Genomic DNA, 24,982 nt, shown 5'->3' on the forward strand with positions numbered 1-24,982 from the left:
GTAATCAGGGTCCTGAGACATATGAGTTATAAAATTTGAATACCCGCTAGCGCCACCTTGATGCGGAGTTTCAAATCATACGGCTCTCCATCAGTTAGTGTTCGATCTACTAAACAACTTTGCTGAAGACATCATCTTTCTAAGTAATCAGGATCTTGAGATATATGAGTTATAATATTTGAGTACTCACTTGCGCCACTTGGATGTGGAATTCCACATCATACTTGTCTTCATCAGTTAGTGTTTCATCTACTAAACAACTTTGCATAAGACACCATCTTTCTAAGTAATCAGGGTCCTGACCTGAGATGTATGAGTTATAAAATTTCAATGCCCACTAGTGCCACCTAGATGTGGAGTTTCAAACCAAACGGCTCTCCATCAGTTAGTGTTTGACCAACCAAACAACTTTGCCGGTGTCTTCGGCATCTTTCTAAGTACTCAGGATCCTGAGTTATATGGGATATAAAAATTACATGCTCACTAGCGCCGCCTATCGGTTGAAATCTGAATTTCTCAGATCACCTCGCGAAGGCCCTTGATATCCCAAGTAACTTTGCCAAAGACACCATATTTCTAGATCATTTAGATTTTGAAATACACTAATTCACATTCAACTGTCTATCTTATCTTAAATAGAGTACGTTCTTCATATTGCGATTTTCAATTTTCCGCACTATAAGGAGTTATACTGTTTTCAAAAAAGGTCTTATAATATTCCATATAAGATTCCTGTAGAATACATTTTGGGTTGACATCGATAGAAAAGATGGTTTCAAAGTAATAGTCGATAATTCTCATGCGTTGTACAAAGTACAACAGCGCGATTAACGGAAGGTTAAACAGCAAGCACGATTGGTCACCTAGCCGTAACCCTCTGCGAGATTCGAAGGGACTCTCTAAAGTGTCCCTGATACTCGATCCATCGTCGCCTTGATCAACCGTATCAGTTTATCCGGGAATCCGTATTCGTGCATAATCTGCCAAAGCTGGTCTCGATCGATTGAATCATACGCCGATTTAAATTCGATGAACAAGTGATGTGTGGGCACGTTGTATTCGCAGCATTTCTGCAATACCTGGCAAATAGCAAACATCTGGTCCGTTTTAGCACGTTCGCTCATGAATCCAGCCTGATATTGCTTCACGAAGTCTCTTGCAAACGATGATTTGTTGTTTCAAGCAACTAATACCTTTTGTTAAGCTAGCATTTCACTATTTAACCAGTGTCTTTTTTTTTCTGTTCGGAACATGACCCCTGCGACCAACATTTGATCTTTTATGGTACAGACACGGAATTCCTTTGTATAGTGCATGTCGTATTACTTTATGACTATTGAGAAGCTATAAAGTATTCGGTTTTGTTACAGTAGTCATTTTCAACTGAATCGCAAGGAAGGATTCTGATTGATAGGTTCCGCTTTTAACACGATCCTTTTTCAGTCGAAATCGGATCATTTAACGAAAAAGTAAAGATATGATACCGGTATTGACCATGCCAGGACCCATATAGCCGAGGCGGTAAACGCACGGGTATTCAGCATGACCATGCTGAGGGTGACGGGTTCGATTCCCGGTCGGTCCAGGATCTTTTCGTAAAGGAAATTTCCTTGACTTCCTTGGGCATAGAGTATCTTCGTGCCTGCCACACGATATACGCATGCAAAATGGTCATTGGCAGAGGAAGCTCTCAGTTAATAACTGTGGAAGTGCTCATAGAACACTAAGCTGAGTAGCAGGCTTTTTCCCAATGAGGATGTTACGCCAAGAAGAAGAAGAAGAAGAAATAAATTATAACCTTTTCATAGGTTAGAAATTTTGTAATGTTGATCTTCACAAAAGCTCTGCGGCACTTTAAAGTTGGATTTCACTGCTGAAGAATGCAGCAAAACCTGTTCAAATAAATAAAGAATCACTTATCAACGGGAAGATAAAATTAAAACAACAAGTTGTTCGTCTAGGGAGGATGCAAGCCAAGCCTGTGATAATTGAATTTTATTGGCTTTTCTCGATAGAACCGAAAGCAAAGCCGAACAACATTTAACAGATCACAACCACGATCTTTTTGCCTGTCTAGGGCTAGTAGTCATCATCAAACTACTAGTACCTAGCCGTTCAACACGAGGACGTTAGGCAAAGTGGTCGTCGATGTGATTGTGTTGTTCAATTATGGCCCTCTGTTAATTTTCAACTTCTATTCAATTTCTCTCGTCGCACACTTGCGATTCTATCCACCGTTTCTTTCATTACTTTCGTTACTCCCTCCTTCTTTGAGTAGTATTAAGTTCACCGAGAAAAGCCAATAAAATTCAATTATCATAAAGTCATGCGGTGATTAAACCTAGAAAGTAAAGCCAAGCCTGTGCACAAGGGGAGGGAGAGGTGGTTTTCAGGGGTTAAACCCACGGGCCTGTACGTGGATTTTCTGAATACGAAACATCGTATTTCACAACCACAGAGAAAGATTTCTTCGTTACACTGTGATGGCGTATTATGATCTGGTGGATAAAAATATCCATTTCCATTCAAAATGTTTCTGCTCAAAAGAACTCTGAACACATGATTTGATTTGAATTGTGAAGAATTTGACCGACTTTTCGAGTAAACACCTACTGTCATAATCATAAATTGTTGACCATCCATACCATAGTGTCACGTAGAAGGTGTGCCGGAAATTGAAATCAGGTTGTGCCCAAAATAGATGTGGAATAGATGAAAACAGAATTCAAGGGAAAATTATTCAATCTTATTATTTTAAGGAAATCATAGTTTTTCACAATATTTTTTTACATGGTATGGAAGTTTATTTATAAATTAGTAATTGATACCGAATTGGTCATGAGACATAAGGCGAGATGCAAGAAACAACTTGAGCATTATTGGTCGATGCTCAGTAAGACGAAAATTACATAAAAGCTTGTTAGAAACCGTGTGTTCATAGTTACGGGAGCGATTCACGTTCCTGTTCATCTGCCGGGCACGTGATCCAACAACTTTTTAATGCTGTGTGAATTGAACGTTGTTTCTGTTGAATAAAGCCTCAGCATGCGTCACAATCATGCATTTAGCCCTAATGTACTAAGAATACGATTCGCACCGTGTAAATAACAAAGTAACTCAAAGCAGCCATGAGCATTTGAACAGTTACATCTATATTTGATAAACAATATTTTAGGATAAAAACGATACAAAAATCCATTAGTAAACGACTGGCCAGCAGAAGGGCAAAGCATTCCCGTACAGCTTCGCTTTCGTTCAGCCAGAAACCACCGGAATTCCGTCCTGCTCATTGTCCGCACATAGTCCGACCCCAAAGCCACCATTCCATTTTTCCCTGCTGCAACCCTACCGCCCACCGCCCATTCACTAGTTTAATTAATTTATTATTAAAATAGTTGAAAATTATGATGTTGGCTGGCTGCTGCTGGACTTCGTAACATAGTCTGTTGCCACAGTCAGTGCTGCAAAATGCGCCGCCTTCCATTTGCCCTTCTTCACACTATCCTCTGTGTTTTCTTTTTCCGACAAAAAATAACAATGTACCCAGAGTCGGTGTGTATGCCAAAGTTGATTTCCGACTATGGCCGGCCAACGAGGAAAAAACGTGCTTGGAAAATTGCATATTATTTATTCTAGATGAAATATGACCACCGGTCAGATGGTGATGAAGGGGTAATGCAGTAGGGCTATGGTAGCTGTTTTAGGCGTAAACATTAGACTGGATTCTACAAGAGCTAAATATAATTCAGGCTGAGAAGCAGGCACTGTCCCAGTCGGGAAGTGATGCCAGAAGAAAGAAGATATTTTTATATTGGTACATTCGAGAAATCATTAACGAATTCAAATTGGTGAGCTCGTTTCATTTTAGTGTTCAAATCCAATCGAAATCCAGTCCAAATCCAATCCAAATCCAATACAAATCCAATCCAAATCCAATCCAACTCCAATCCAACTCCAATCCAACTCCAATCCAAATTCAATCCAAATCCAATCCAAATCCAATCCAAATCCAATCCAAATCCAATCCAAATCCAATCCAAATCCAATCCAAATTCAATCCAAATCCAATCCAAATCCAATCCAAATCCAATCCAAATCCAATCCAAATCCAATCCAAATCCAATCCAAATTCAATCCAAATCCAATCCGAATCCAATCCAAATCCAATCCAAATCCAATCCAAATCCAATCCAAATCCAATCCAAATCCAATCCAAATCCAATCCAAATCCAATCCAAATCCAATCCAAATCCAATCCAAATCCAATCCAAATCCAATCCAAATCCAATCCAAATCCAATCCAAATCCAATCCAAATCCAATCCAAATCCAATCCAAATCCAATCCAAATCCAATCCAAATCCAATCCAAATCCAATCCAAATCCAATCCAAATCCAATCCAAATCCAATCCAAATCCAATCCAAATCCAATCCAAATCCAATCCAAATCCAATCCAAATTCAATCCAAATCCAATCCAAATCCAATCCAAATCCAATCCAAATCCAATCCAAATCCAATCCAAATCCAATCCAAATCCAATCCAAATTCAATCCAAATCCAATCCGAATCCAATCCAAATCCAATCCAAATCCAATCCAAATCCAATCCAAATCCAATCCAAATCCAATCCAAATCCAATCCAAATCCAATCCAAATCCAATCCAAATCCAATCCAAATCCAATCCAAATCCAATCCAAATCCAATCCAAATCCAATCCAAATCCAATCCAAATCCAATCCAAATCCAATCCAAATCCAATCCAAATCCAATCCAAATCCAATCCAAATCCAATCCAAATCCAATCCAAATCCAATCCAAATCCAATCCAAATCCAATCCAAATCCAATCCAAATCCAATCCAAATCCAATCCAAATCCAATCCAAATCCAATCCAAATCCAATCCAAATCCAATCCAAATCCAATCCAAATCCAATCCAAATCCAATCCAAATCCAATCCAAATCCAATCCAAATCCAATCCAAATCCAAATCCAATCCAAATCCAATCCAAATCCAATCCAAATCCAATCCAAATCCAATCCAAATCCAATCCAAATCCAATCCAAATCCAATCCAAATCCAATCCAAATCCAATCCAAATCCAATCCAAATCCAATCCAAATCCAATCCAAATCCAATCCAAATCAGATCCAAATCCAAATCCAATCCAAATCCAATCCAAATCCAAATCCAATCCAAATCCAATCCAAATCCAATCTAAATCCAATCCAAATCCAATCCAAATCCAATCCAAATCCAATCCAAATCCAATCCAAATCCAATCCAAATCCAATCCAAATCCAATCCAATCCAAATCCAATCCAAATCCAATCCAAATCCAATCCAAATCCAATCCAAATCCAATCCAAATCCAATCCAAATCCAATCCAAATCCAATCCAAATCCAATCCAAATCCAATCCAAAACCAATCCAAATCCAATCCAAATCCAATCCAAATCCAATCCAAATCCAATCCAAATCCAATCCAAATCCAATCCAAATCCAATCCAAATCCAATCCAAATCCAATCCAAATCCAATCCAAATCCAATCCAAATCCAATCCAAATCCAATCCAAATCCAATCCAAATCCAATCCAAATCCAATCCAAATCCAATCCAAATCCAATCCAAATCCAATCCAAATCCAATCCAAATCCAATCCAAATCCAATCCAAATCCAATCCAAATCCAATCCAAATCCAATCCAAATCCAATCCAAATCCAATCCAAATCCAATCCAAATCCAATCCAAATCCAATCCAAATCCAATCCAAATCCAATCCAAATCCAATCCAAATCCAATCCAAATCCAATCCAAATCCAATCCAAATCCAATCCAAATCCAATCCAAATCCAATCCAAATCCAATCCAAATCCAATCCAAATCCAATCCAAATCCAATCCAAATCCAATCCAAATCCAATCCAAATCCAATCCAAATCCAATCCAAATCCAATCCAAATCCAATCCAAATCCAATCCAAATCCAATTAAAATCCAAATCCAATCCATATCCAATCCAAATCCAATCCAAGTCCAATCCAAATCCAATTCAAATCCAATCCAATCTAAATTCTTTCCACGTAGAACCTAAATCAAATCCTTTCCTCAAATTTTGGCGAATCAAATCAACTATAGCCTAAACATCGAGCCTCTACCCTAACGAGCTACAATGAAATTCAGGATGAGAGCCAGCCACTATTATTCTGCGGGTCAGTGAAGAGCAACACCGAACCGAACTCGTTCATTCCGGGTAAAAAAAAAATATACTTCGCATAATAGAATTTCGAAAAGTCCCGGAAGCAATGGGTGTGCGAGAAGCGTGTAAATCCGCCGGGGTGGAGAACCCTTTACTCCAGAAGAGTTCAGAGCGCTTTTCCCGACTTTCTTGTATAAGTGTGTATCTGTGTTGGTCGGATGGATGGTCCTTTCTCTAGAGGTAGAGGTAGGTTCGGGGAAGTTTAATGATGGAGAACGCGTTATTGGCATGGGTCGGCCGGCAATGTAGGAAACTTTTACTGTCCACTCCAAATCCTCCAAGTCATAAAGAAAGTGGTGGGGAAAATCGCTTCTCTTTGGATTCAATCTGCTCCCGACTTTTCGAGGAGCGTGGGGTAAAAGGGTCAAGCTGTTTTAGAATACGTTCGTCACTTGATTTACGAAAAATTGTCAATTGTCAAAGAACGTCCTTTCAGTTAATGAAGGTGCAAGTTCTTATACAATACCAGGTGAAAATCAGAATTTTTCTCACAGAAATAAGGAGTCAAACTAAAGTGAAGCATTTAAACTCCTATGATGCATCCCATCCCGATTCCCTATTACATGCCTGCATGCCTTGAAAACCCTCGGTTATGATGATGAGAATGATGATGGACGCGATGGTTGTGAAAACGGCGGCCGCTTGCGCCCTCTCGTTTCGTAATGGCAAATGTAGTGCCTACTTATCAGCAACCGCCGGCCGTCAGCGAGCGAAGGCGAAACAATCCTCTCTTTATGGTGGGCAATTTTCCGGCCACTTAAACAATTGTAGACATTGTAGGTAGCGATGTTAAGAACCAGTGCACTGCTGTTACTACGACCAAGAACGAATCCGGGTGGATTTCAATTTTTATGATTTAGTACGTTTCCGGTTCTGAAGATGGTATGGTACTGATGCGAAAGGTTTACCATATTGTTTGCCAATGAACTGAAAGTTGATGGTCGTAAGACGAGAATTATTTACTTTGAACGATTCGTTATTTAAATCATCTTTAGCATCATTAACTGAAATGCGGTTTTGTAGCTCAAAACATAAATTTTGACAACGAAAATATAAACGATGTGCTTCGAAGGGAAGATAGAATACAGTTAATAAGTTTTAACGATTCTTGACGCGTGTTATGGTTTTTTATTTATCATTTTCTTTCTTTATATGTTTTTTTATTCTTTTTTGTTTTTTTATATTTTTTTTATTTATTTTTCTTTTTTTTCTTTTTTCTTGTTATCTGAATCAGAAAATAATTAGAGGATCAGGTTCATGTGAGGTTATCAGTCACGAACAAAACATCAAGAAGAATAGTCTTCAGATTTTCGTTCGAACAGACCAAATTACCTCATGCTCCATTCAAGACAAAAATCAATATCACCTTTATTAAATCCACAAATTTCTTTCTGCTCTCATTTTACAGCTCGGCACACTGGTCCCGATAGCGACGCCAGCGCCCCCAACGACAACCGTGATACCACCGCCCCATCGGCCCGATCTGCAGGCCTCCAATCTGATCAACAACATCCCCCAGCCAATCGAAGGACCATCCGTAAGTTTACTATCGCAAATAAATCTTTTATTATTCTCACTTTCGCCCCTCTTTCGAAGTCCGTTCCTCTTCAGTACGGACCGATCCGGTCCAGCCGGAACCGCGTGTAGCCCTTAAGCAATGAAACACCCCCTTTCGTCTTCCACCCACCCAGCTGCATACTGACTGTAGCAATGAAAATAAAGTACAATTTATTCCCTCTCCAAATTTCCTTTCGGCCCCATCCCCTCAGATGAGGGACAGTCAAATTTCCCATTTCCCATATCCCTCTGGAAAAGATACAATTGGGCCACTTTTGCGGGGAAAATTCTCTGGGCGTACAAGTATGCTCTCAACCTGTCCCCATCCCTCGATTTCCACCTCGATCACCTTCCGCATTTTTTGGCTGTGTGCGAAATTCGGCACAGAAAGGAAAAAAATATCCAATATAGAATAGCAACACAGGCAACTCAGAAAACGCTATAGGTGGCGATTCGAGGGAAAAATTTATGACACAAACGCTGTCATTGAAATTTATGTTTCATTTTTCCGGAATAATAATCCAATATTTATAATTTAAAACGTCTCTTCATTATCATCCGGGATCGGTTCTGGCATGGCAGTCAGGGGGATACACTGGCGTAGCGAGGCACTACTGTTACCCAAATTGCTGATGGATCGAAACAAGACTAAAATACCCAACTAACATTTTGAAGGCCACTTAGCTTTTAAGAGGTTCTGAAAGCCGTGATAAAACCAAAACTATTTTAATTTCCTTTTATGATGCGTTTAATCACTAATCTTTGTTTAATTTAAAAATGATTCAAAAACCAATATTTTGAGCAATGAAAAAAATGTTATTTTCATAAATGTCCAAAAAAAAATCAAAATGTTCAGAAACTCATTCAGGGATTGAAAATGTCTTCAAGGATTTACTCTGGATTCCTTTGCGAATTGCTTCAAAAATTCCTCCAGGGATCCCTTCAGAAATTCCTCAAGGGGTTCCTTGAGAAATTTAGAGATTCGTGACAAACACTTAAGGCGAAACTGGAAGCATTTCCTCATTTTTTCAGTTTTTGATTTTTTTAAGGACAAACGTCTTGAAATCCCGCTTCAAGAGTGCATGAGAACTTAAAACGCACAAATCTCAAGGAGCAAGCTTCAAATAACTGCGTATTTTATTATTCTGTTCTTGCTCACTTGTAATAAGCCAAAAATAAGAAGATCAAATGCGCTGGTTTTGTTTACGAAGAGATTTGTGCCCTCGAAATCGTAAGTAGGTGCCAAAGTCGGCCATTGTGGCAGCCATCATGGGATTCTAACAAGTCTGTCCTTAAATAACGAAGCAATATTTTCAAAAACGGTTTTCGTACACATGTAGAGTATGGATCAATGTATCTTCTGATTTTTTTTTTCGTGTTGAAAAAGTTTTCCATTTTTTTAAAAATCATTTTGTTGTGAAATTTCGTTCAAAAATGGTTTTTTAAAAACGAAAAACATTTTCCACTACGAAAAAAAAATCAGAAGATACCTTGATTCATCCTCTACAAGTGTACGAAAACCGATTTTGAAAGTATTGCTTCGTTATTTGATAAAAAATCAAACACAAAAAACAGGAAATACTTCCAGTTTCGCCTTAATAGCGCGCGGTTACTGGTAATGCTGGATTTGCCAAACGATCTTTCTGAACGAGAAGTGTAGGTTTGTAGCGCTATCTACTCGGTCGCCTTTTATTGCAATTCTGTAGTGTTAAATAAAAGTAAGTGAACCCAGAAATCTCAACTTTATTACAATTGTCTCTGAAGAAAACTTCCCAAATTAAATTATCATGTTACAGTTTATTTCAGAAAATGTTCCATGTGTTCCTCCAGAAGTGTCAAGAAGAATTTTCTACGAAATCTGGCATGAATTGCTTCACCAATTCCTTCATGGTTTCAACAAATTATTCCAGAGATTATCTGAGAATTTACCCAGGCAGTTTAGGAATTTCTCTGGATATTTATTCAGAAATTTCTGTCACGCATTCGTTTGGAAACGTTATTGGAGATTGTTTTAGAAAATCTACCAACAATTTCTTTTGAAATTCTTTCAAAAAATCTTTCTGAAAAAACTTTCGGAAATTAGTTTGAAAATTCCCTCACAGATTCTTTCAGTAAATCTTCCATGGATTCATTCGGATTTTTTTTTTCACGGATTCGTTTAGATATTCCTCCTATTGTACAAATTTCTCAAAGAGTTATTTCAAAGTATCTTGCATGATTTACTTCTGAAACAGTGTGTGAAGAATTAGCCTAAGTTAAAATTCACAAATAAAAAAAACTTCTGAAATCACTCCATTTTTTTTTCAAAAAATTACCCATAAATTAGAACAGAAATTCCTCCAGGGATTATTTCAAAAATTCGTTCAGAGATTCCTTCAGAAACTGCTTTAGACATTTATTTTACCAAAGATTCCTTTGGTGAACCTTCCAGCGATGACTTCAGAAATTTTTGCAAAGTTTTTCAGCAATTGTTTCCAAAGTTCCTTCAAGAATGTGTACTGGGGTTACTTCCAAGGATTTTACCAGGAATTCCCACAGCAACTTCCAAATTTCTCCAAAAAATCAACTAGGGATTCCTCCAGAATTTTCACGAAGAGTTTTGTATGAGTTTCTGTAGATATTCCTCCAAGGGTTTCTTCAGAAAATCCTTCAGAAATTTACCCTTCTTTTTCAGGACTTTCCATGTTTTTTTTTTCGAAAAATCTTTCGGAAATTCCTTCAAGCTTTCTCTCAAACGATCTTCCAAGGATTTATTCCAAAATGTTCTCCGGGGTTTACTTTAAAATATGCTCCAGGGATTTTTTTTTGTTATCCTGAATTTCTGTTGGAAAATGTTGGGATCACGGTCTTTAGAAATTCCTCCAAGGTCTTTTTTTTTAAAAAGAGTGAGATCCACTCGGGAACTTCTGTAGAAATTGCTATAAAAACTCTTATAGGGTTCTTTCACAATTTTTTCGAAAGATCCTGTCGGAAAATCTTTATGACTTTTATTATAAAATTGGCTAATAACTTCTTCGCAAATATCTCCACATTTTCCACCAGGGGTTTATTTACAAATTTCTCCAAGTACTACCTTGAAAAACGTCCACAGATTTTTCGAAAATTCTTTCATGGACGCTTGCTGAAATCTACTCAAGGATTCATCTAAAAGATCTTTCATAAGCTCCTGTAAAATTCTCCCAGAGATTCTTGAAGATTTTTTTTTCAGGGACTTCTTTGGAATCTCCTTGTACATTTAATTTAAAAAAATCCGAAAAAATCTAAAGAAGTTCAGTCTGAAAATCTTTCACAAATTCTTCTAGGGATCCGTTTAAACTTAAGGCGAAACTGGATCCATTTGCTCAATTTTTGGTTTTTAATTTTTTTTATAAAATAACGAAGCAATATTTTCAAAATCGGTTTTTGGTACACAGAATATGGATCAAGGTATCTCCTGATTTTTTTCCTGGTGGAAAATGTTTTTCGTTTTTGCAGAAATCATTTTTTTTTTGAAATTTTGTTAAAAATGGTTTCTGCAAAAACGACAAACATTTTCCACCATGAAAAATTTCAGGAGATACCTTGATCCATACTCTACATAGCATAGCATAGCATGAATACTTGCACAAATCGTGGGTATTCCTTGATCCATACTCTACATGTGCACGAAAACCGATTTTGAATTAATTGCTTCATTATTTTATAAAAAAAACATAAACCAAAAAGTGAGGAAATGGATCCAGTTTCGCCTTAAGAATGTCCTCCAGAAATTTATCCAAAACTTCTTATGAAAGTCTTGCACGGTTATGCTTCTAGAATTCCTTTCAAAAATTCTTACATATGTAGATCGTCCCAGAGATTCATCTACGAATTTCCTATTTTTTTTCCATAGAGATTAGAAATCAGAAATTCAGAACTCTTTCATAATTTGCTCAGAAGATTGCTAAAGAATTTTCTGCAAGCACTGCTTTAGAAATTCAAAAGGAAATTCCTAAGATTTCTTAACTTTTCTTTAAATATTCTTTGAAGACATTTTTCTTCCAGAAATTGTTCCAAGGATTTCTCAAGAAAGTTTTAGAAAATCGTCCAAAGATTCATTTATTCCTTTTCTACAAATTCTTTCAGAGATTCTCGTAAGGATTCTTACGGCAAAGCTGGAAGACATTTTTGTGTATATTCCTGCAGAAATTCACACAGAGAATGAGTTATTCGACTAGATTCATTGATTTGTTGATTTTACGGCTTGCAGTCTTATGAATTCCGTTGATTAATTTATTATCATCGCCGACGTTTCGGTCCGAATATTGGACCTTCCTCAGGGCTCGATACACAAATCAACAAGTTAAAAGTTTTACTAAAAATCGAAAATTGTCGGGTTTGAAAGGGTCAATCTGTCTAGTACACATCTGGGCCATCCGGTAAGGTTGTTTTGGGGATTCCCTCATCGTCGGCGATGATAATAAATTAATCAACGCAATTCATAAGACTGTATGCCGAAAAATCAACAAATTCACACAGAGATTTCATCAGAAATTCCGTCGGGTATTGCTCTATATATTTTCTCAGAAATTCCTCCAGGATTTACCTGGATTCCTTTTTTTTCCAAAAATATCTCAAGAGGTCATGTTAGGTTTTCCGGCCACCAGGAGTTTCCAGGTATCCTCCTGGTATTTCTTCAGAAAATCCATCTATAGATTCTTAAAATATTCCTGAAAGAAATTCTTTCGATTAAAATTTTCTTCAGATTTGTTTTAATTTCGTCTAATATTTATTTAGCGATACTATCGGAAATAGCTTTACAGACTTCCTAAATATTCCTAGAATTACTTTAGAAATTTCAGCAGGGATTTCTTCAAAAGTTGTTCCATTGAATCTTTCAGAAGTTGTTCACAATGAACACAATGACAGCTGAATATTGGCTTGTTCAACCTCTTTAATCAGCCATCTATGTATTGGCTGAATATTAAGTTGAATAGAATATTATTCATATGGGTAACCAGCTTTAAAACATACACCAAAATGCAGAACTAATCATCTGTTGTTCAGCCTTTAATCAAATAATTTTTGACAGCTGACCCAAGCATGTTTTCGTGAAGTCCACATCACTTCTTCAGCCTCAATACAGACTTAGTTCAACTTATGCTCTTGACTATTCAGACTTAACAAGTATTGCTTTTGTTTTCGAGGATATGTATACAATTGTGTGTGGTGTAGGTGCTTAGATGAGTGACTATAAATCAGCAGGTCTGAGTTCAATTCCCAGTTTTCCCACAGATTAATTTATACATTCCTAAACACCTCTTCTGGAAATAGACGCAGCTAATGGTAAAAACGGACACACGAAAGTGTTTTCATTTTATTTTTACACAATCAATAAATTTAATTGATTACTGTTTAAGCGCATATTAAGCCTTAAATCAGTCTGCCAATGAACCTCAAATCAGCTAAATGTTGAATAAAATCACCAAAATCAGATGTTTGGGAGCTGAATAAAGGATTGTACCTCTTGTGCTCAGCTTTTGTTCAAATGAAGGCTGATTTAACCCTTTGGAGACGGCATTTTCACCTCTCTAGATGCAACCTCGCTAGTCTAGAACACGTTTGTGATGGTCGATTTTCTCGGCTGGGCACATACGACCCATCCGTCCCCAAAGGGTTAAAATAGCTGGAGAAACGTTTGTACAGCATCAAATTGTTACCTGGGTAATGAAGGGCCACTGAAATCGGGGAAACTTGACTGACTAGCTCTGATTTGGCGCTAATGTGGGTGCCCCACGAAACAATTTATTGATATGAAGTGCTCCGCGTATCAAAAGGATAAAATCCTTACATTATAAGTCATCATAATACAAACAGCACGTTCTAAACTGATTGAATGTTAAAAATTTTACCTCCTTGTGAGTTAGGATTATTTTTGACCCAAAAATGTACATAAAATCGAGGTAAAATGTACATGAAATCGAAGTTTATAAAATCCAGAGTCTATATCATCGAGGGTCCACAAAATCGAGGCATACCTGTAACAAGTTTCTACCAAAATCTGATGTAACTTTGTAATAATTCGGAGTGCCGAAAAATCAAAACTAAAATATATGACAACGAGTTATAAAACAACACTCATGTCATAATGTGATACACAGTGGTTTTTCGGTTTTATCACGGTCAAAAAAAATTTTACCGTGATATAAACGAAACCGTGAATTTAGCGAAACGAGAAATAAATGTAAATTTTTTATCCAAAATCGTTCAGCTGCAAAATATTTAAGTCTTAGCTTATATTTTATAACTGGTTTGGTGGACTGGACAATGCAGTATTGATTTTATATTGATTTCGGAATGTTTCAAAACAAGTGTGATACAAACGAAATGAAAATCGTGATATAATCGAACAGAAAACCGTGAATTTAGGCGAGTAGTGATTAAAACGACTAGTGATAAAACTGAAACGCCACTGTAATTGTGTTGCAGTATTTTATAAAAACCTAAGTATTCAAACTGAATTATAACACAATGAGTTATAAATATCATGGTATGTTATAATTATTATGCATTTTTGTTAGAACCCTCTAGTCGGGTATGCTTAGTACTGTCTTAATCATGCAGGTGAATAATAAAGCATAGCATAGGCTTGCTAGTGTTGGAGTGGGCCTTAGTAGCTTTTGGGTTGCCGCCATTTCAAAACTAGTCGAATCACTATTTCAGTCTTATGATATTCTAGCCCTTTTGATATTTTCTGTATTTTTAAGCCTTACGTATTTATGCCTTTCGGTAACCCGTTTCGGGGGTTTCAGAAATTGGATTTTCAGGGGTTTCACAGGGTTCGAGGAGGCTTTTAGTGGTATGTTGAAGTGGTTCGGAAGGGTTTATAAAGGCTTTCCAGTTGATTTCAAGGAATTTAATATTTTCATTGAGTCTCATGGACAATTCAAGTGATCTCAGTGGGTTTCAGATACGTCCCTAAATCTCCATCTGCAGTACCCCTTAAACCTCTTGAACTAAAATAAATCTGGCACCATCTTAACCTAAAACACCCCCCCCCCCCTGCTTCCGTTTTGGCTCTCCTCAAGATATCTCCTTACAAGATATCTCCTTGGCTCCGTCTCACATCCACAGGAGCAAAACCTTTTCTCAAGAACTAAGTTCTCTCATTTAAAGCACGTGTTTTATTTCTAAACTGTCTTGAAATCTCTTAAAACGCCTAGAAGTAATTTGAAACTTCTTGAACGCTTTAAACTCCTTAAAAAATCCTACTCAAGCTCCCGTAGACTTCTCTTAATTTCAACTGGAAGCCCCTGAACCCCTGAAATACACTTAAACGCCTTGAAAGCATTCAGAATTTCCCGTGGGGACCACGTAAGTTTCCTTGAGCTCTACCCCCCGAAACCGTCTCAAACCTTCCGCAACGCCTTGGAACACTATTAAATCCCACATGAAACCCCCCAGAGACTCCCGTAGACTTCCCTTACATTTAATTGAAGTCCACTTAAACTGCCTGACCACTGAAATCCACTGAAACGTCTTACGACGCCTTGTAACATTTTAGACATCCCCTTGAAACTCTCCAGGTAGCCCCTGAAGCACATTGAAACCCCCGGAAATCTGATTGAAACTCCATGAAAGCCCCTGAAGTCTCTGAAGCCACTCTGAAATCTCCCAAAATCCCCAGAAATGCCTTGAAATCCTTCTCAAATCTTCTAAAGCTCTCCTGGAAGCCCCTGATACCTCCCGAAATCGCTCTGATTTCCCCGAAAACTCGTTGAAACCCCTCGGAATTGAACATTCCGAACATAAACAAGATGTCCCATGAATCTTCTGAAAGTTCAGTTGGCATAATGAGATCAGTAGATCTAGGTAATCCAAACTATTGCTAACCCTCGAGTGTTCGCGCTGTTGAATTTTATACAACACGTTGAAAAAGCTCGCTTCTTGATTTCAACATTAGCGTGGTGGCTTACTGGAGCTCATAGAATATCAGAAGTGACTACAGCTGTAGGATATCTTTGGATATCCATCATTATCCAAACTATTCTGCAATTCAGATCATGGGATATGCAGTTGTAAATATGGTTTTTTACTTTTTTGATTCACGCAACATTAACATCCCTTACAACCGTAAGTTCCTATATCTGGGAAAAAATTCAAAAGTATTTTGGAATGTATCTTAATGTCAATCTAAAGGTTAGTTTTAGCAAAACTAGTTACTACCATAACTATAGATTTCAATAAATTACTTCTTGGACAGTTTGGACAACCCTGAATATTTTAAAATGCAAAATAATTCCCGATATTCAGTGAACATGGCTGATTATAATCATGCAACATGTAGTGAAGCACAAAACGCTACTGTTGAAACTGGAAGTGAAGACATAAAGTTTTGAACTCCATGGAAGATTAGATTCTGGATTCCGCCAAATGCAACTTGGAGATTTTGAAAAAAATCATACATTCTAGCTGTTTCTGTTATGCTACGTTTCATAGTGATAGCTACTAATATTACGGAATAGGTTTTTAAGAGTTCCATAAAAAATTGATGGCATATACATCCCATACGTATATACAGGGGGTGGCCAAAATGTTTGGGATAGACAACTTTTGTCTCTCACAAAAATGTTCAACAAGCTGTAACTTTCCATAGAATGCACAAAAAAATCAAGCCAAGGGCTGAAAGTCATTTAAATAAAGACAAATCAATCAATCAATCAATCAATCCTAGTATATGTGCATCATTGGTACAAATTTGAGCTCGCATGGTTAATCTTTCGCAAAGCTAGGACCGTACTCGTAAAATACTATTTTTTAAGCAACAAAATTTAGAACTGTCGTATCTTCGAAACCAGTGAACCGAATCGAATGAAAATTTGAACGTTGATCAACACTATATTAGTGTTGCAAAAGTCTTTAAAAATAGGCACTTTTCGAACGTTGAAAAAAGTATAATAGGTTGACACTTTTTGGATCTTTTTTTCGAAAAATGCTACTGTGGGAGTGCTTATACAACACTAAACTGTGAAGCATGTTTTGTCCCAGATAGGTCGTTAAACCAAGAAGAAAAAGATTAAGGCTGTCCGATCCCATGACCTCCTCGTTGCTACACCCATGGACACAAATAAGACTAAGCTGGACCAGCAACCGAAGCATGAACAATGTTGTTGTTTCGACGAAGCTCATCTGGCTCCACCACGACCGAAGAAGGGCACAGGTTCCTACATCGGTCCAATCGAGCGAATTCCACGTGCCACTGCTTTGTTTCACCATCAGCCAGCGGAAGTACGCGGAAGTCCAAACTGGATCCCACCGTCCGTCGTCATTCCAGCCAGTAGTGCCAGTGTGGCCATTGTTGTATCCCGGTATACTAAATATATTCCGCGTTTTCCACCGGCATAGCTTTGGACCAGGAGCAGATTTGGACGCGATAAGCCCCGCGGGATAATATTTTCATCTCTCTCTACTATTTCTCTATTTTATGCCCGCCCGGTGCGGTGGTGCGCTTTTCGTGGCAACGAGCAGCGTCGTTGTCCTGTCATGGTAGGAGAGCCCGGGAGCCTGGGAGTCCAGGCGACCGTCAGAGTCAATTCCTCGTGGGGATTTTCATAAAGCGACTATTCTTTATGTCGCCGCAACCGAAACGATAAACAGAAGGAAAAAATGACAATCACGAAACAGCTAGATTATGATGGGATGGGGGAACAGCATATTTAATATGCTGCTCAATTTGAAAATTGAGCAAATACTGACTAGAAATATCTTTTCGACGGAATTCAGAGAATCAAATTGGAACCGGAGGCTGCATGGTGAATTTGAAGTTTGAATAAATTAATTTGGGCATGTATTTGTTTTCATTCAAACTGAAATCTTTCAAAAACCTCGGCTGGACAGTATGTTTATTTAAAACAATGGCTGGAGCAACTGGATCAATGTGGGTTTTCCATTACTCAGAGAAAATGGTTAGCCTTGCGAGGATTACTAAATGTCAAGAAAAAAAAGATTTCTTACGAAAAATACACTTTTTTCAACAAGTTCGTCCAGCCTATGTGAAATTGACTGTTTCCAGACAGTTGGATCACTCTCAGAGAGTTTGATCATTCTACCAGAACAACAGCTTCACGGAAAATAAATGGTAGGCCTGTCAACTTCTCAAAAATGTTCTTTGATTCTCAAGGCCACACCCATATTGTAATAGGTATCCAAAAAGAAGTCGCTGGTTGAAATTTCACCTAAATCCATTAAAGTTAAGAGTTGCATTAAATGAATTTAATGTTTTCCAGACTTTAAAAAATCATAACTACACTCAAACATGACAAAAAATAATTCTTTCTTTTATGTCTGCTACAAATTCTCCGACCAACTTACAAAAAATTGTCAAATAGCTGTAACTTTTCGAAAAGCGCATCAACCATTCTCAAATTTTAACTGAAAGTTGATCAACTAGTTGATTATCAAAGATCCAAATTTGGGAATGATCGGGCTTTTCTAGATGAAGTTTCATTTTTTGAAAAGTGAAAATTTTGCCTGTCCCGATCAATGTGTCTATCCCTGTTGATAAAACTTAATGAAATATATGTAAAAATCACACTTGTAATCCGAGAAAAAAAAATTGAAAAATGATTGTATGATAGAATTTTAACCAGAAACCCCTAATATACGTTTCAAATTGGAATGTCTAAACAGCGTTAAAATCTCTTAAGTCTTTTCGATATTTGCACCAAAGTTGAAGGGATTGAGCGTTGAAGAAAAAACTAAATAAAATTTGAGAAAGTTTACACACAAGCGTGTTAATCATCAATAACAGTTCTGGTGTGATTAAGTTTTTTGCGCATTAAAGCATGATTGCCTCCGAAAAGCTAGTTTTGGAACGTATTTGACTTTCTCGAATTTTGATTTCTAACAGCAAATAACGATAATACTAAAATATTAAACACCGTTTTGGACATTGCGATTTGAAACGTATATTAGGCTGTTTTTGAACGAATTCTATCAAAAAACCAACTTGTTAAGGCTCTTCGGATTACAAATGTGATTTTTACATATGTTTCTTTAAGTTTTATTGACATATGATATTCGGAGAACTTGAACACAAATATGTATATCTTCCAATCGAAAATAGTCGGAAAATGAAAAATTGATTTGGTGTTCCTTTTAATTTCAATGAATTTGGTTGAAATTTTGGCCAGTGACTTCTTCTTGGATGTCAGTCAAAATAGGGGGAGGGGGTAGGCATTTTTGAAAAAGTGCACAGGCCCAATGAATAGGATAGTCTAGGTAAATAGTGTATTCGAAAAAAATGGGCACAGTAATAATGCATAACTTTTGATTGCATTCACAAAAAATGGCTGATTTTTCTACTTGAAAAATTCATCAAAATCGTTTTAGTGTCGCCAGAGATATCGATGAAACGAGAAAAACACTTGCCATTTGAGAACCCTGGACAAACAAACATTATCACAATTATTACTTTTTTACCGTTTTAACTCTAGAGCGTGTTAGCACCAAACTGCTGAACCGATTTCAATAGAAAAAATGTTCTTTATATGTAACAAAAAAGTTTATTTTTGTATTGTGACAATCAAACAGTCCTAAAGTTGAAAGTTTTCAAGCAAGATAGCTCAAAGTTGAACTTTTTGTATTTTTACAGTGTCTAATTTTGATAAGAATCGGGCAGTAATGACAGTTGTACCAGCGGCGTCACGGTCGCGATTTTTTCCGCAGTCAAGTTCGCAGATTGTGAACAATCCTCGGTACCCACTTTATGTAATTTATGTTCAGTCCTTTGCTGTCAGAGCTGTCAGATCAGTGTAACACGCTAAATATAATTCACACAAAAGGCTATTTACACGGAAAAAAATACACGGTTATGAATATTATTGGGTACTGGACTAGACACACAAAATTTGATCGTTTTCTTTGGTACATCGAGGTCTTGAAATTAGTCTATGGTGGTACAGTAAAATTAGTACACACTAAACTTAGAAATGTTAAAACGTGCCTATAATTTACCTTGAAGCGATTTGAGCTTTGAATACTGGTATCGACAATATTTGCGCCAATACTCAACCGATGTTGATGAAATGTTTCCAATTTTATGGTATTAGCTACACATAGGGTAAGAAATATAATTTTGAACTAGTCAAATTGTAATCTTAATTTGAACCATTTCGAAATTCATTAAAATGACATACTTTATAAGGAATATTGTCCCGGAAAAGGTGGTAAACAACTTTCTGTAATATAATCTGACAGCATTGACATTGAAACCACTGAATGAAGCGGTTTCTTAATTGAAAATAAGCAAATGAAAAATCACTGTGATTTCACCGATATCCCTTCCATAGGAAGCACATTTTCGGTGTACTCGTACAGTTCACGCATTGTATCACACGCAATAAGTGAAACCGTTAAATGAAAGCCTATTTATCGTAAAATCGACCAACCGAGTAATATTCTGCATTATTTGTCTTTAAATTATCAAATTAACGTAACTCGTACCTCGACAATGTTATCTTAAATTGAACCATTTGTAATCTTAATTTTGAACTAGTAAACGGGGGCAAGCTTCCAGTATTGGCCTGCAGACCGCGCCAGTGGTAGCTTTGGTTACTCTTGAGCGATGGAAAACTCCAAATTTAGATTCCAAATTCCTGAAGAATTCCGAACATTCTGAGCTGAAATTGCACTGCCTAATGAAAAACAGTTATTAGAATTAGCAGATCCATGTGATTTTTAGTTGTTTCGCATGAAATTGGCTGTCGTGGGAATTGCTCGAGCAGCTGCCGCCACTAGCTCAAATCTAGATTAAGATTGGTTCAAATTATGATTACGGTTGAACCCTCGTAAGATTAATTTCATTATTGACAAATAACACAGCGCAACATTTTTTTGGCTCAAGAGCAAACTAATGTGTCTCCGAGGGATTTTGGGCCGCTGAATCCAAATCCAGGCTTAGATTTGCTCTAACACGTCACAATTTTGAGCTATACCTCAATTTATAGGGCAAAATATGCGATTTTGGGCTTTTTTGACTGCAAGCCATTAAGCAAGGAAATATTTTTTTAGGCAATCAAAAGGTTAATTGGTCAATAAGCATCTAAATTAATGACTCATGCAAAATATTTCGTTTTACCTAATCAAATTTGATAGATTTAAGCATTTTATGTTAGTAAGAAAACTTGCATACAACTTTTGGAGGGTGACTTGTACGGGAAATATCGTACCTAACATAAATCGCTTAAAACTATCAAATGCGATGTGGTAAAACGAAATATTTTGCATGAGTCGTTAATTTAGATGCTTATTGACCAATTAACCTTTTGATTGCCTAAAAAAAATATTTCCTTGCTTAATGGCTTGCAGTCAAAAAAGCCCAAAATCGCATATTTTGCCCTATAAATTGAGGTATTTGTGACGTGTTAGAGCAAATCTGAGCCCGGATTCGGATTCAGCGTCCCAAAATCCTTCGGAGACACATAAGTTTGTTCTTGAGACAGACAAAAAGTTAATTTTTGTTACGCTGCCCAACTAACAATCGCCAGCCGCAAACAAGCATGCATGCTGAATTGTTGCTTTATAATAGTAATTATAGCTGAACTAAAAATATGCTGTACATATTACTGTACAAATGCTTTTTCAATTGAAAAAGTAGCCAATGTTCAACTTTTCGTATTGGTATTAATAATGATAATTTAAAACACTTTTCAAGCGTTTAATAAGATTTTTATTCGACTCGCAGTAATTCCTTTACAACATAGTTTAACAAGACTTTTTTCTGCTTCTTGTTAAGTTCGTGTAAAAATTAGGACATGTATCTGAACAATGTGTTTTTCACAAGTCAAATAAGCGCTTTCGTTTCATCATACTTCGACTCAGAGTACATGATGAAAAACATGTGTTTTTTACCGAACAACAGCTGAATAATTCTGTTGTTCAGTCGTTAACCATAATGTTGTGCTAATTCACCACTGCTGTATAGAAGTCAGAGTCTGATCATTATAAAACCACGGGAAGTTTATGTTTTGATTTGAGCGCTGCAATTCATCTTCTCTAGGATGGCGCAGATAGGAAGGCATGCGGCTGCAATCGACGGGTCTCGAGTTCGATCCTGGATTTAGGTAAATTTATGTGCAGTTATTATTTCACAATATTTGTTCACAGCATTAAGCTCCAATCATACTCTCGTGGAAATTGAAAAATTTTGCATTTTTTTTATTTTTAATCATTTTTGCTGAAGCTGAATAACAGCTTTACTATATATTTGTAAAACGATTTAACAACAAACATTTCAGTTGGTACACAACACTATGCTTTACAGTTTCTCCAAATTTGTGTGAACAAAACCCGAACAAAGGTTGTGCCTGAAAATTGTCCAAATGTTATTCAGCATCATGCTGAATCAATTCGTCGTGAAGGTGCTTGTAAAATGAGTGATTGTTAGTTGGGTGTGTAATTGAATTTTCAATGAAATTTGATGAAAACGTAAACTTTTTATCACTTTACGAAAAGCTAATACCCGTGGCTTTCATTTACCTGAGACCTTACTATAGTAAATTGTTTCCATGTGAATAAAAAAATCGGTCAAAAGTCCCGCTATTTGAGAAAGCCGCAATCTGATTCAACTCATGATTACCTACCCTAATATACAATTACTGGTAAAAAATGAGCTATTTTTTGTGAACGCTATCAAAAGTTCTGCATCAGGGGATGCCAAACTTTCACCTTTGAGTTTTTTTTATTATCGTACAAATTTGGCAGACGGATCTCAGATTGTCATAAATATATGAATAAAAAAAATTGAGAAAAAATCAGGGTAGCCTATTATTCCGGAAAACTCAGGTGGATTTTTTTTTGTTTTCCCCTGACACTATTTACTTTGAAAAGTCATAACACAAGAACGAAGCATCGTATAAACAAAGTTTTTTTTTATAAAAATGAAAGTAAATTTTCTCAGGAATACAAAAAAAACTGAAAAAATGCCGGGAAAGCTATGCCCGAACTCGTGGAAAATTCTCAAAAAAATATTTTTGAGATGGTAATTTCATAAGCTTTTTTTTTATTCTTGATCACGTAACCTAATTTACAGCTCTTTTGTCCACAAGGGCACTACGCTGCCGTTCTACGCCCGATTGTTCCATGTTATATTGGGATCTCATATAACATGGGACAATTATGCGTAGAACAGCAGTACGTGAGCGATTCCAATTGGACGCTGCAATTACACTTTGTACAGCGCCTAAATGTATTCTATTCTCATTTTACAATATCTAACTGCTGCCTTTGTGCTGCTGTCACTTTTCTACCCTGTCCACAGTAATGCTGATGTGTGGCTGCTGTTCCTTTTCCAGTCCAATTGGGGGTCGTCCATTATGAGTTGTGGTCATTCCGTTTATGGACAGCTCTTAAGTCATTTTAGAAATTTTGAAATAAGTACATTTTATCGGTTTCATTGTGACTTTTGTGTCAAAAATGTTCAATTTAAAAATAAATACGTATTTTATATAAAAAATTTAGATTTTTTTTTTAGATTTACAGCGTTTTTTCGTTTTCTGGAGAAAAAAGTCAATATAAAGTTAAAATGCATAAGCAATCAGTCGTAGCTAACTCTTTGTTTCAAAAATTTGAGATAAGTTGGATTGTTTTTAAAATAAATTTTACCATTTCGATTCCATGAAATACTACAGAACTCCACAGATTTTAGAGTTTCTGCCAAACATTTTTCGATTGAAGAGAACATAAAAAATCTCCGAAAGCTTCAGCTATTTAGTGACAATTTAATATTTTGAAATTAAGAGATTTCTTTCAAATGAAGTTGCTTGAACTTCAAGTAGAATTTTTGAAATTTTGGTAATGCCCATCACTGCATAACAGTAACATTCGACGAAAAGGGGAATTGAAGAAAATGGAGCCCAAAGGTAGCAACATTCGCTAGTATGGAAATTAACCGAAATTTCAAAAAAATCTCATAAATTTGAAATCGATCGTTTAGCAATGAAAACTTCTACCAGCATTTGTTGTATGTTGTTGGGCAAATATCAAGTTTTGAAATCAAAACTGTATCATTCAAAATCAACGTTGTTTTTTTGTGATGGGAAGCATGTGCGTGCATTTTTCACGTCAGTTTCCTCTTCTTATTCCTGTTGGAATTACATTCAAACTGGAGCAGAGCCGACTTCTCAGCCGGTTTGACCATGACGATCTTATTTTTTGCTGTTTCAATGATTTTTGTATTCAGTAGCGAAGGACATTTCCTAAAGAACCCTCTGAAAAATTTCTTTAATTTATCTTCGGATAAACACTTAGAAATTTCAGAAGAAACGTGTTAAGCTTTCTGGTGGAATTTCTGTAGAAATTATCAGATAAAGTTTCAAAGAAATTCTAGTAAAATTTTTGGGGGAATCCTTGCAGAGTTCTAAAGGAACTTTCGACGTAATGCTTGAATTTCAGGAAGCATTCTTGGAAAAATCAACACAAAGTTTCCAGAACAATTGCAATGTTCTGCAAAAATTTTCAATAAGCTTCTTCAGCGATGTTGAGATAATTTCTGAGCAATCTCAGACAAGTTGGAAAAACTATTTAGGAAAAATTCTCAAAAAAAAAATTAGGAAGTAAATTATATAAGGTAATAGCATGGGACACAAAAATTTCATTCCTGTACACTTTTTGAGTTCCATTTTGGCCCCATATCAACTGTGCAAAATTTCAACTCGATCGGAGAAACTATATTTTAGCGCCAGCCGTTTCAAGTTTTCATACGATTTACTATGGAGAAAAGCACTTTTTCAAAGAAAAATCGCCTCAGGTTGCCCCTTAACCCCTAAATGGTTTCTGTTGAAAATTTTACGAGGAACAATCCCTGTGAAGACTGCAAAGTGATCTAAGGCATGTGGAAAAAGTTATTGACTAAAAACCGAATGGCATGCCAACGCCGTTTAACATGTAAGGAACAACAATAAATAATAAAATCTCGTCATTTTATCGATCAGGTAAGGCTTAAAAACTTTTTCCACGAATGTCGCATCGTTTTGCAGTCTTCGGAGGTCTGATTCCTCATGAAGTTGTCTACAGAAATAATTCAACGATTTATTTTTAGGGATCAATGGGTGACCTCAAACGATTTTTCTTTGAATAAGTAATTTTTCCCCATAGTAAATCGTATGAAAAACTAAGAATGGTGGGCGCTAAAATAAAGTTTCTTC

At 36.6% G+C, this 24,982-nt stretch overlaps 1 protein-coding gene across 13 annotated transcripts in view; it reads left to right on the top strand.

The window, feature by feature from the left end:
• Positions 1–24,982, top strand: part of LOC109424340 (collagen alpha-1(XVIII) chain) — a 1,002,865-nt gene that overhangs the window by 943,185 nt on the left and 34,698 nt on the right. For all 13 annotated transcript variants that reach the window (XM_062854154.1, XM_062854161.1, XM_062854156.1 and 10 more), the window contains one exon: positions 7,672–7,800. In XM_062854154.1, coding sequence (XP_062710138.1) covers positions 7,672–7,800 — 129 coding nt within the window. The remainder of the gene's footprint in view (positions 1–7,671; positions 7,801–24,982) is intronic.

This window comes from Aedes albopictus, chromosome 2 (assembly GCF_035046485.1).
Source record: "Aedes albopictus strain Foshan chromosome 2, AalbF5, whole genome shotgun sequence".
NCBI lineage: Eukaryota > Metazoa > Arthropoda > Insecta > Diptera > Culicidae > Aedes > Aedes albopictus.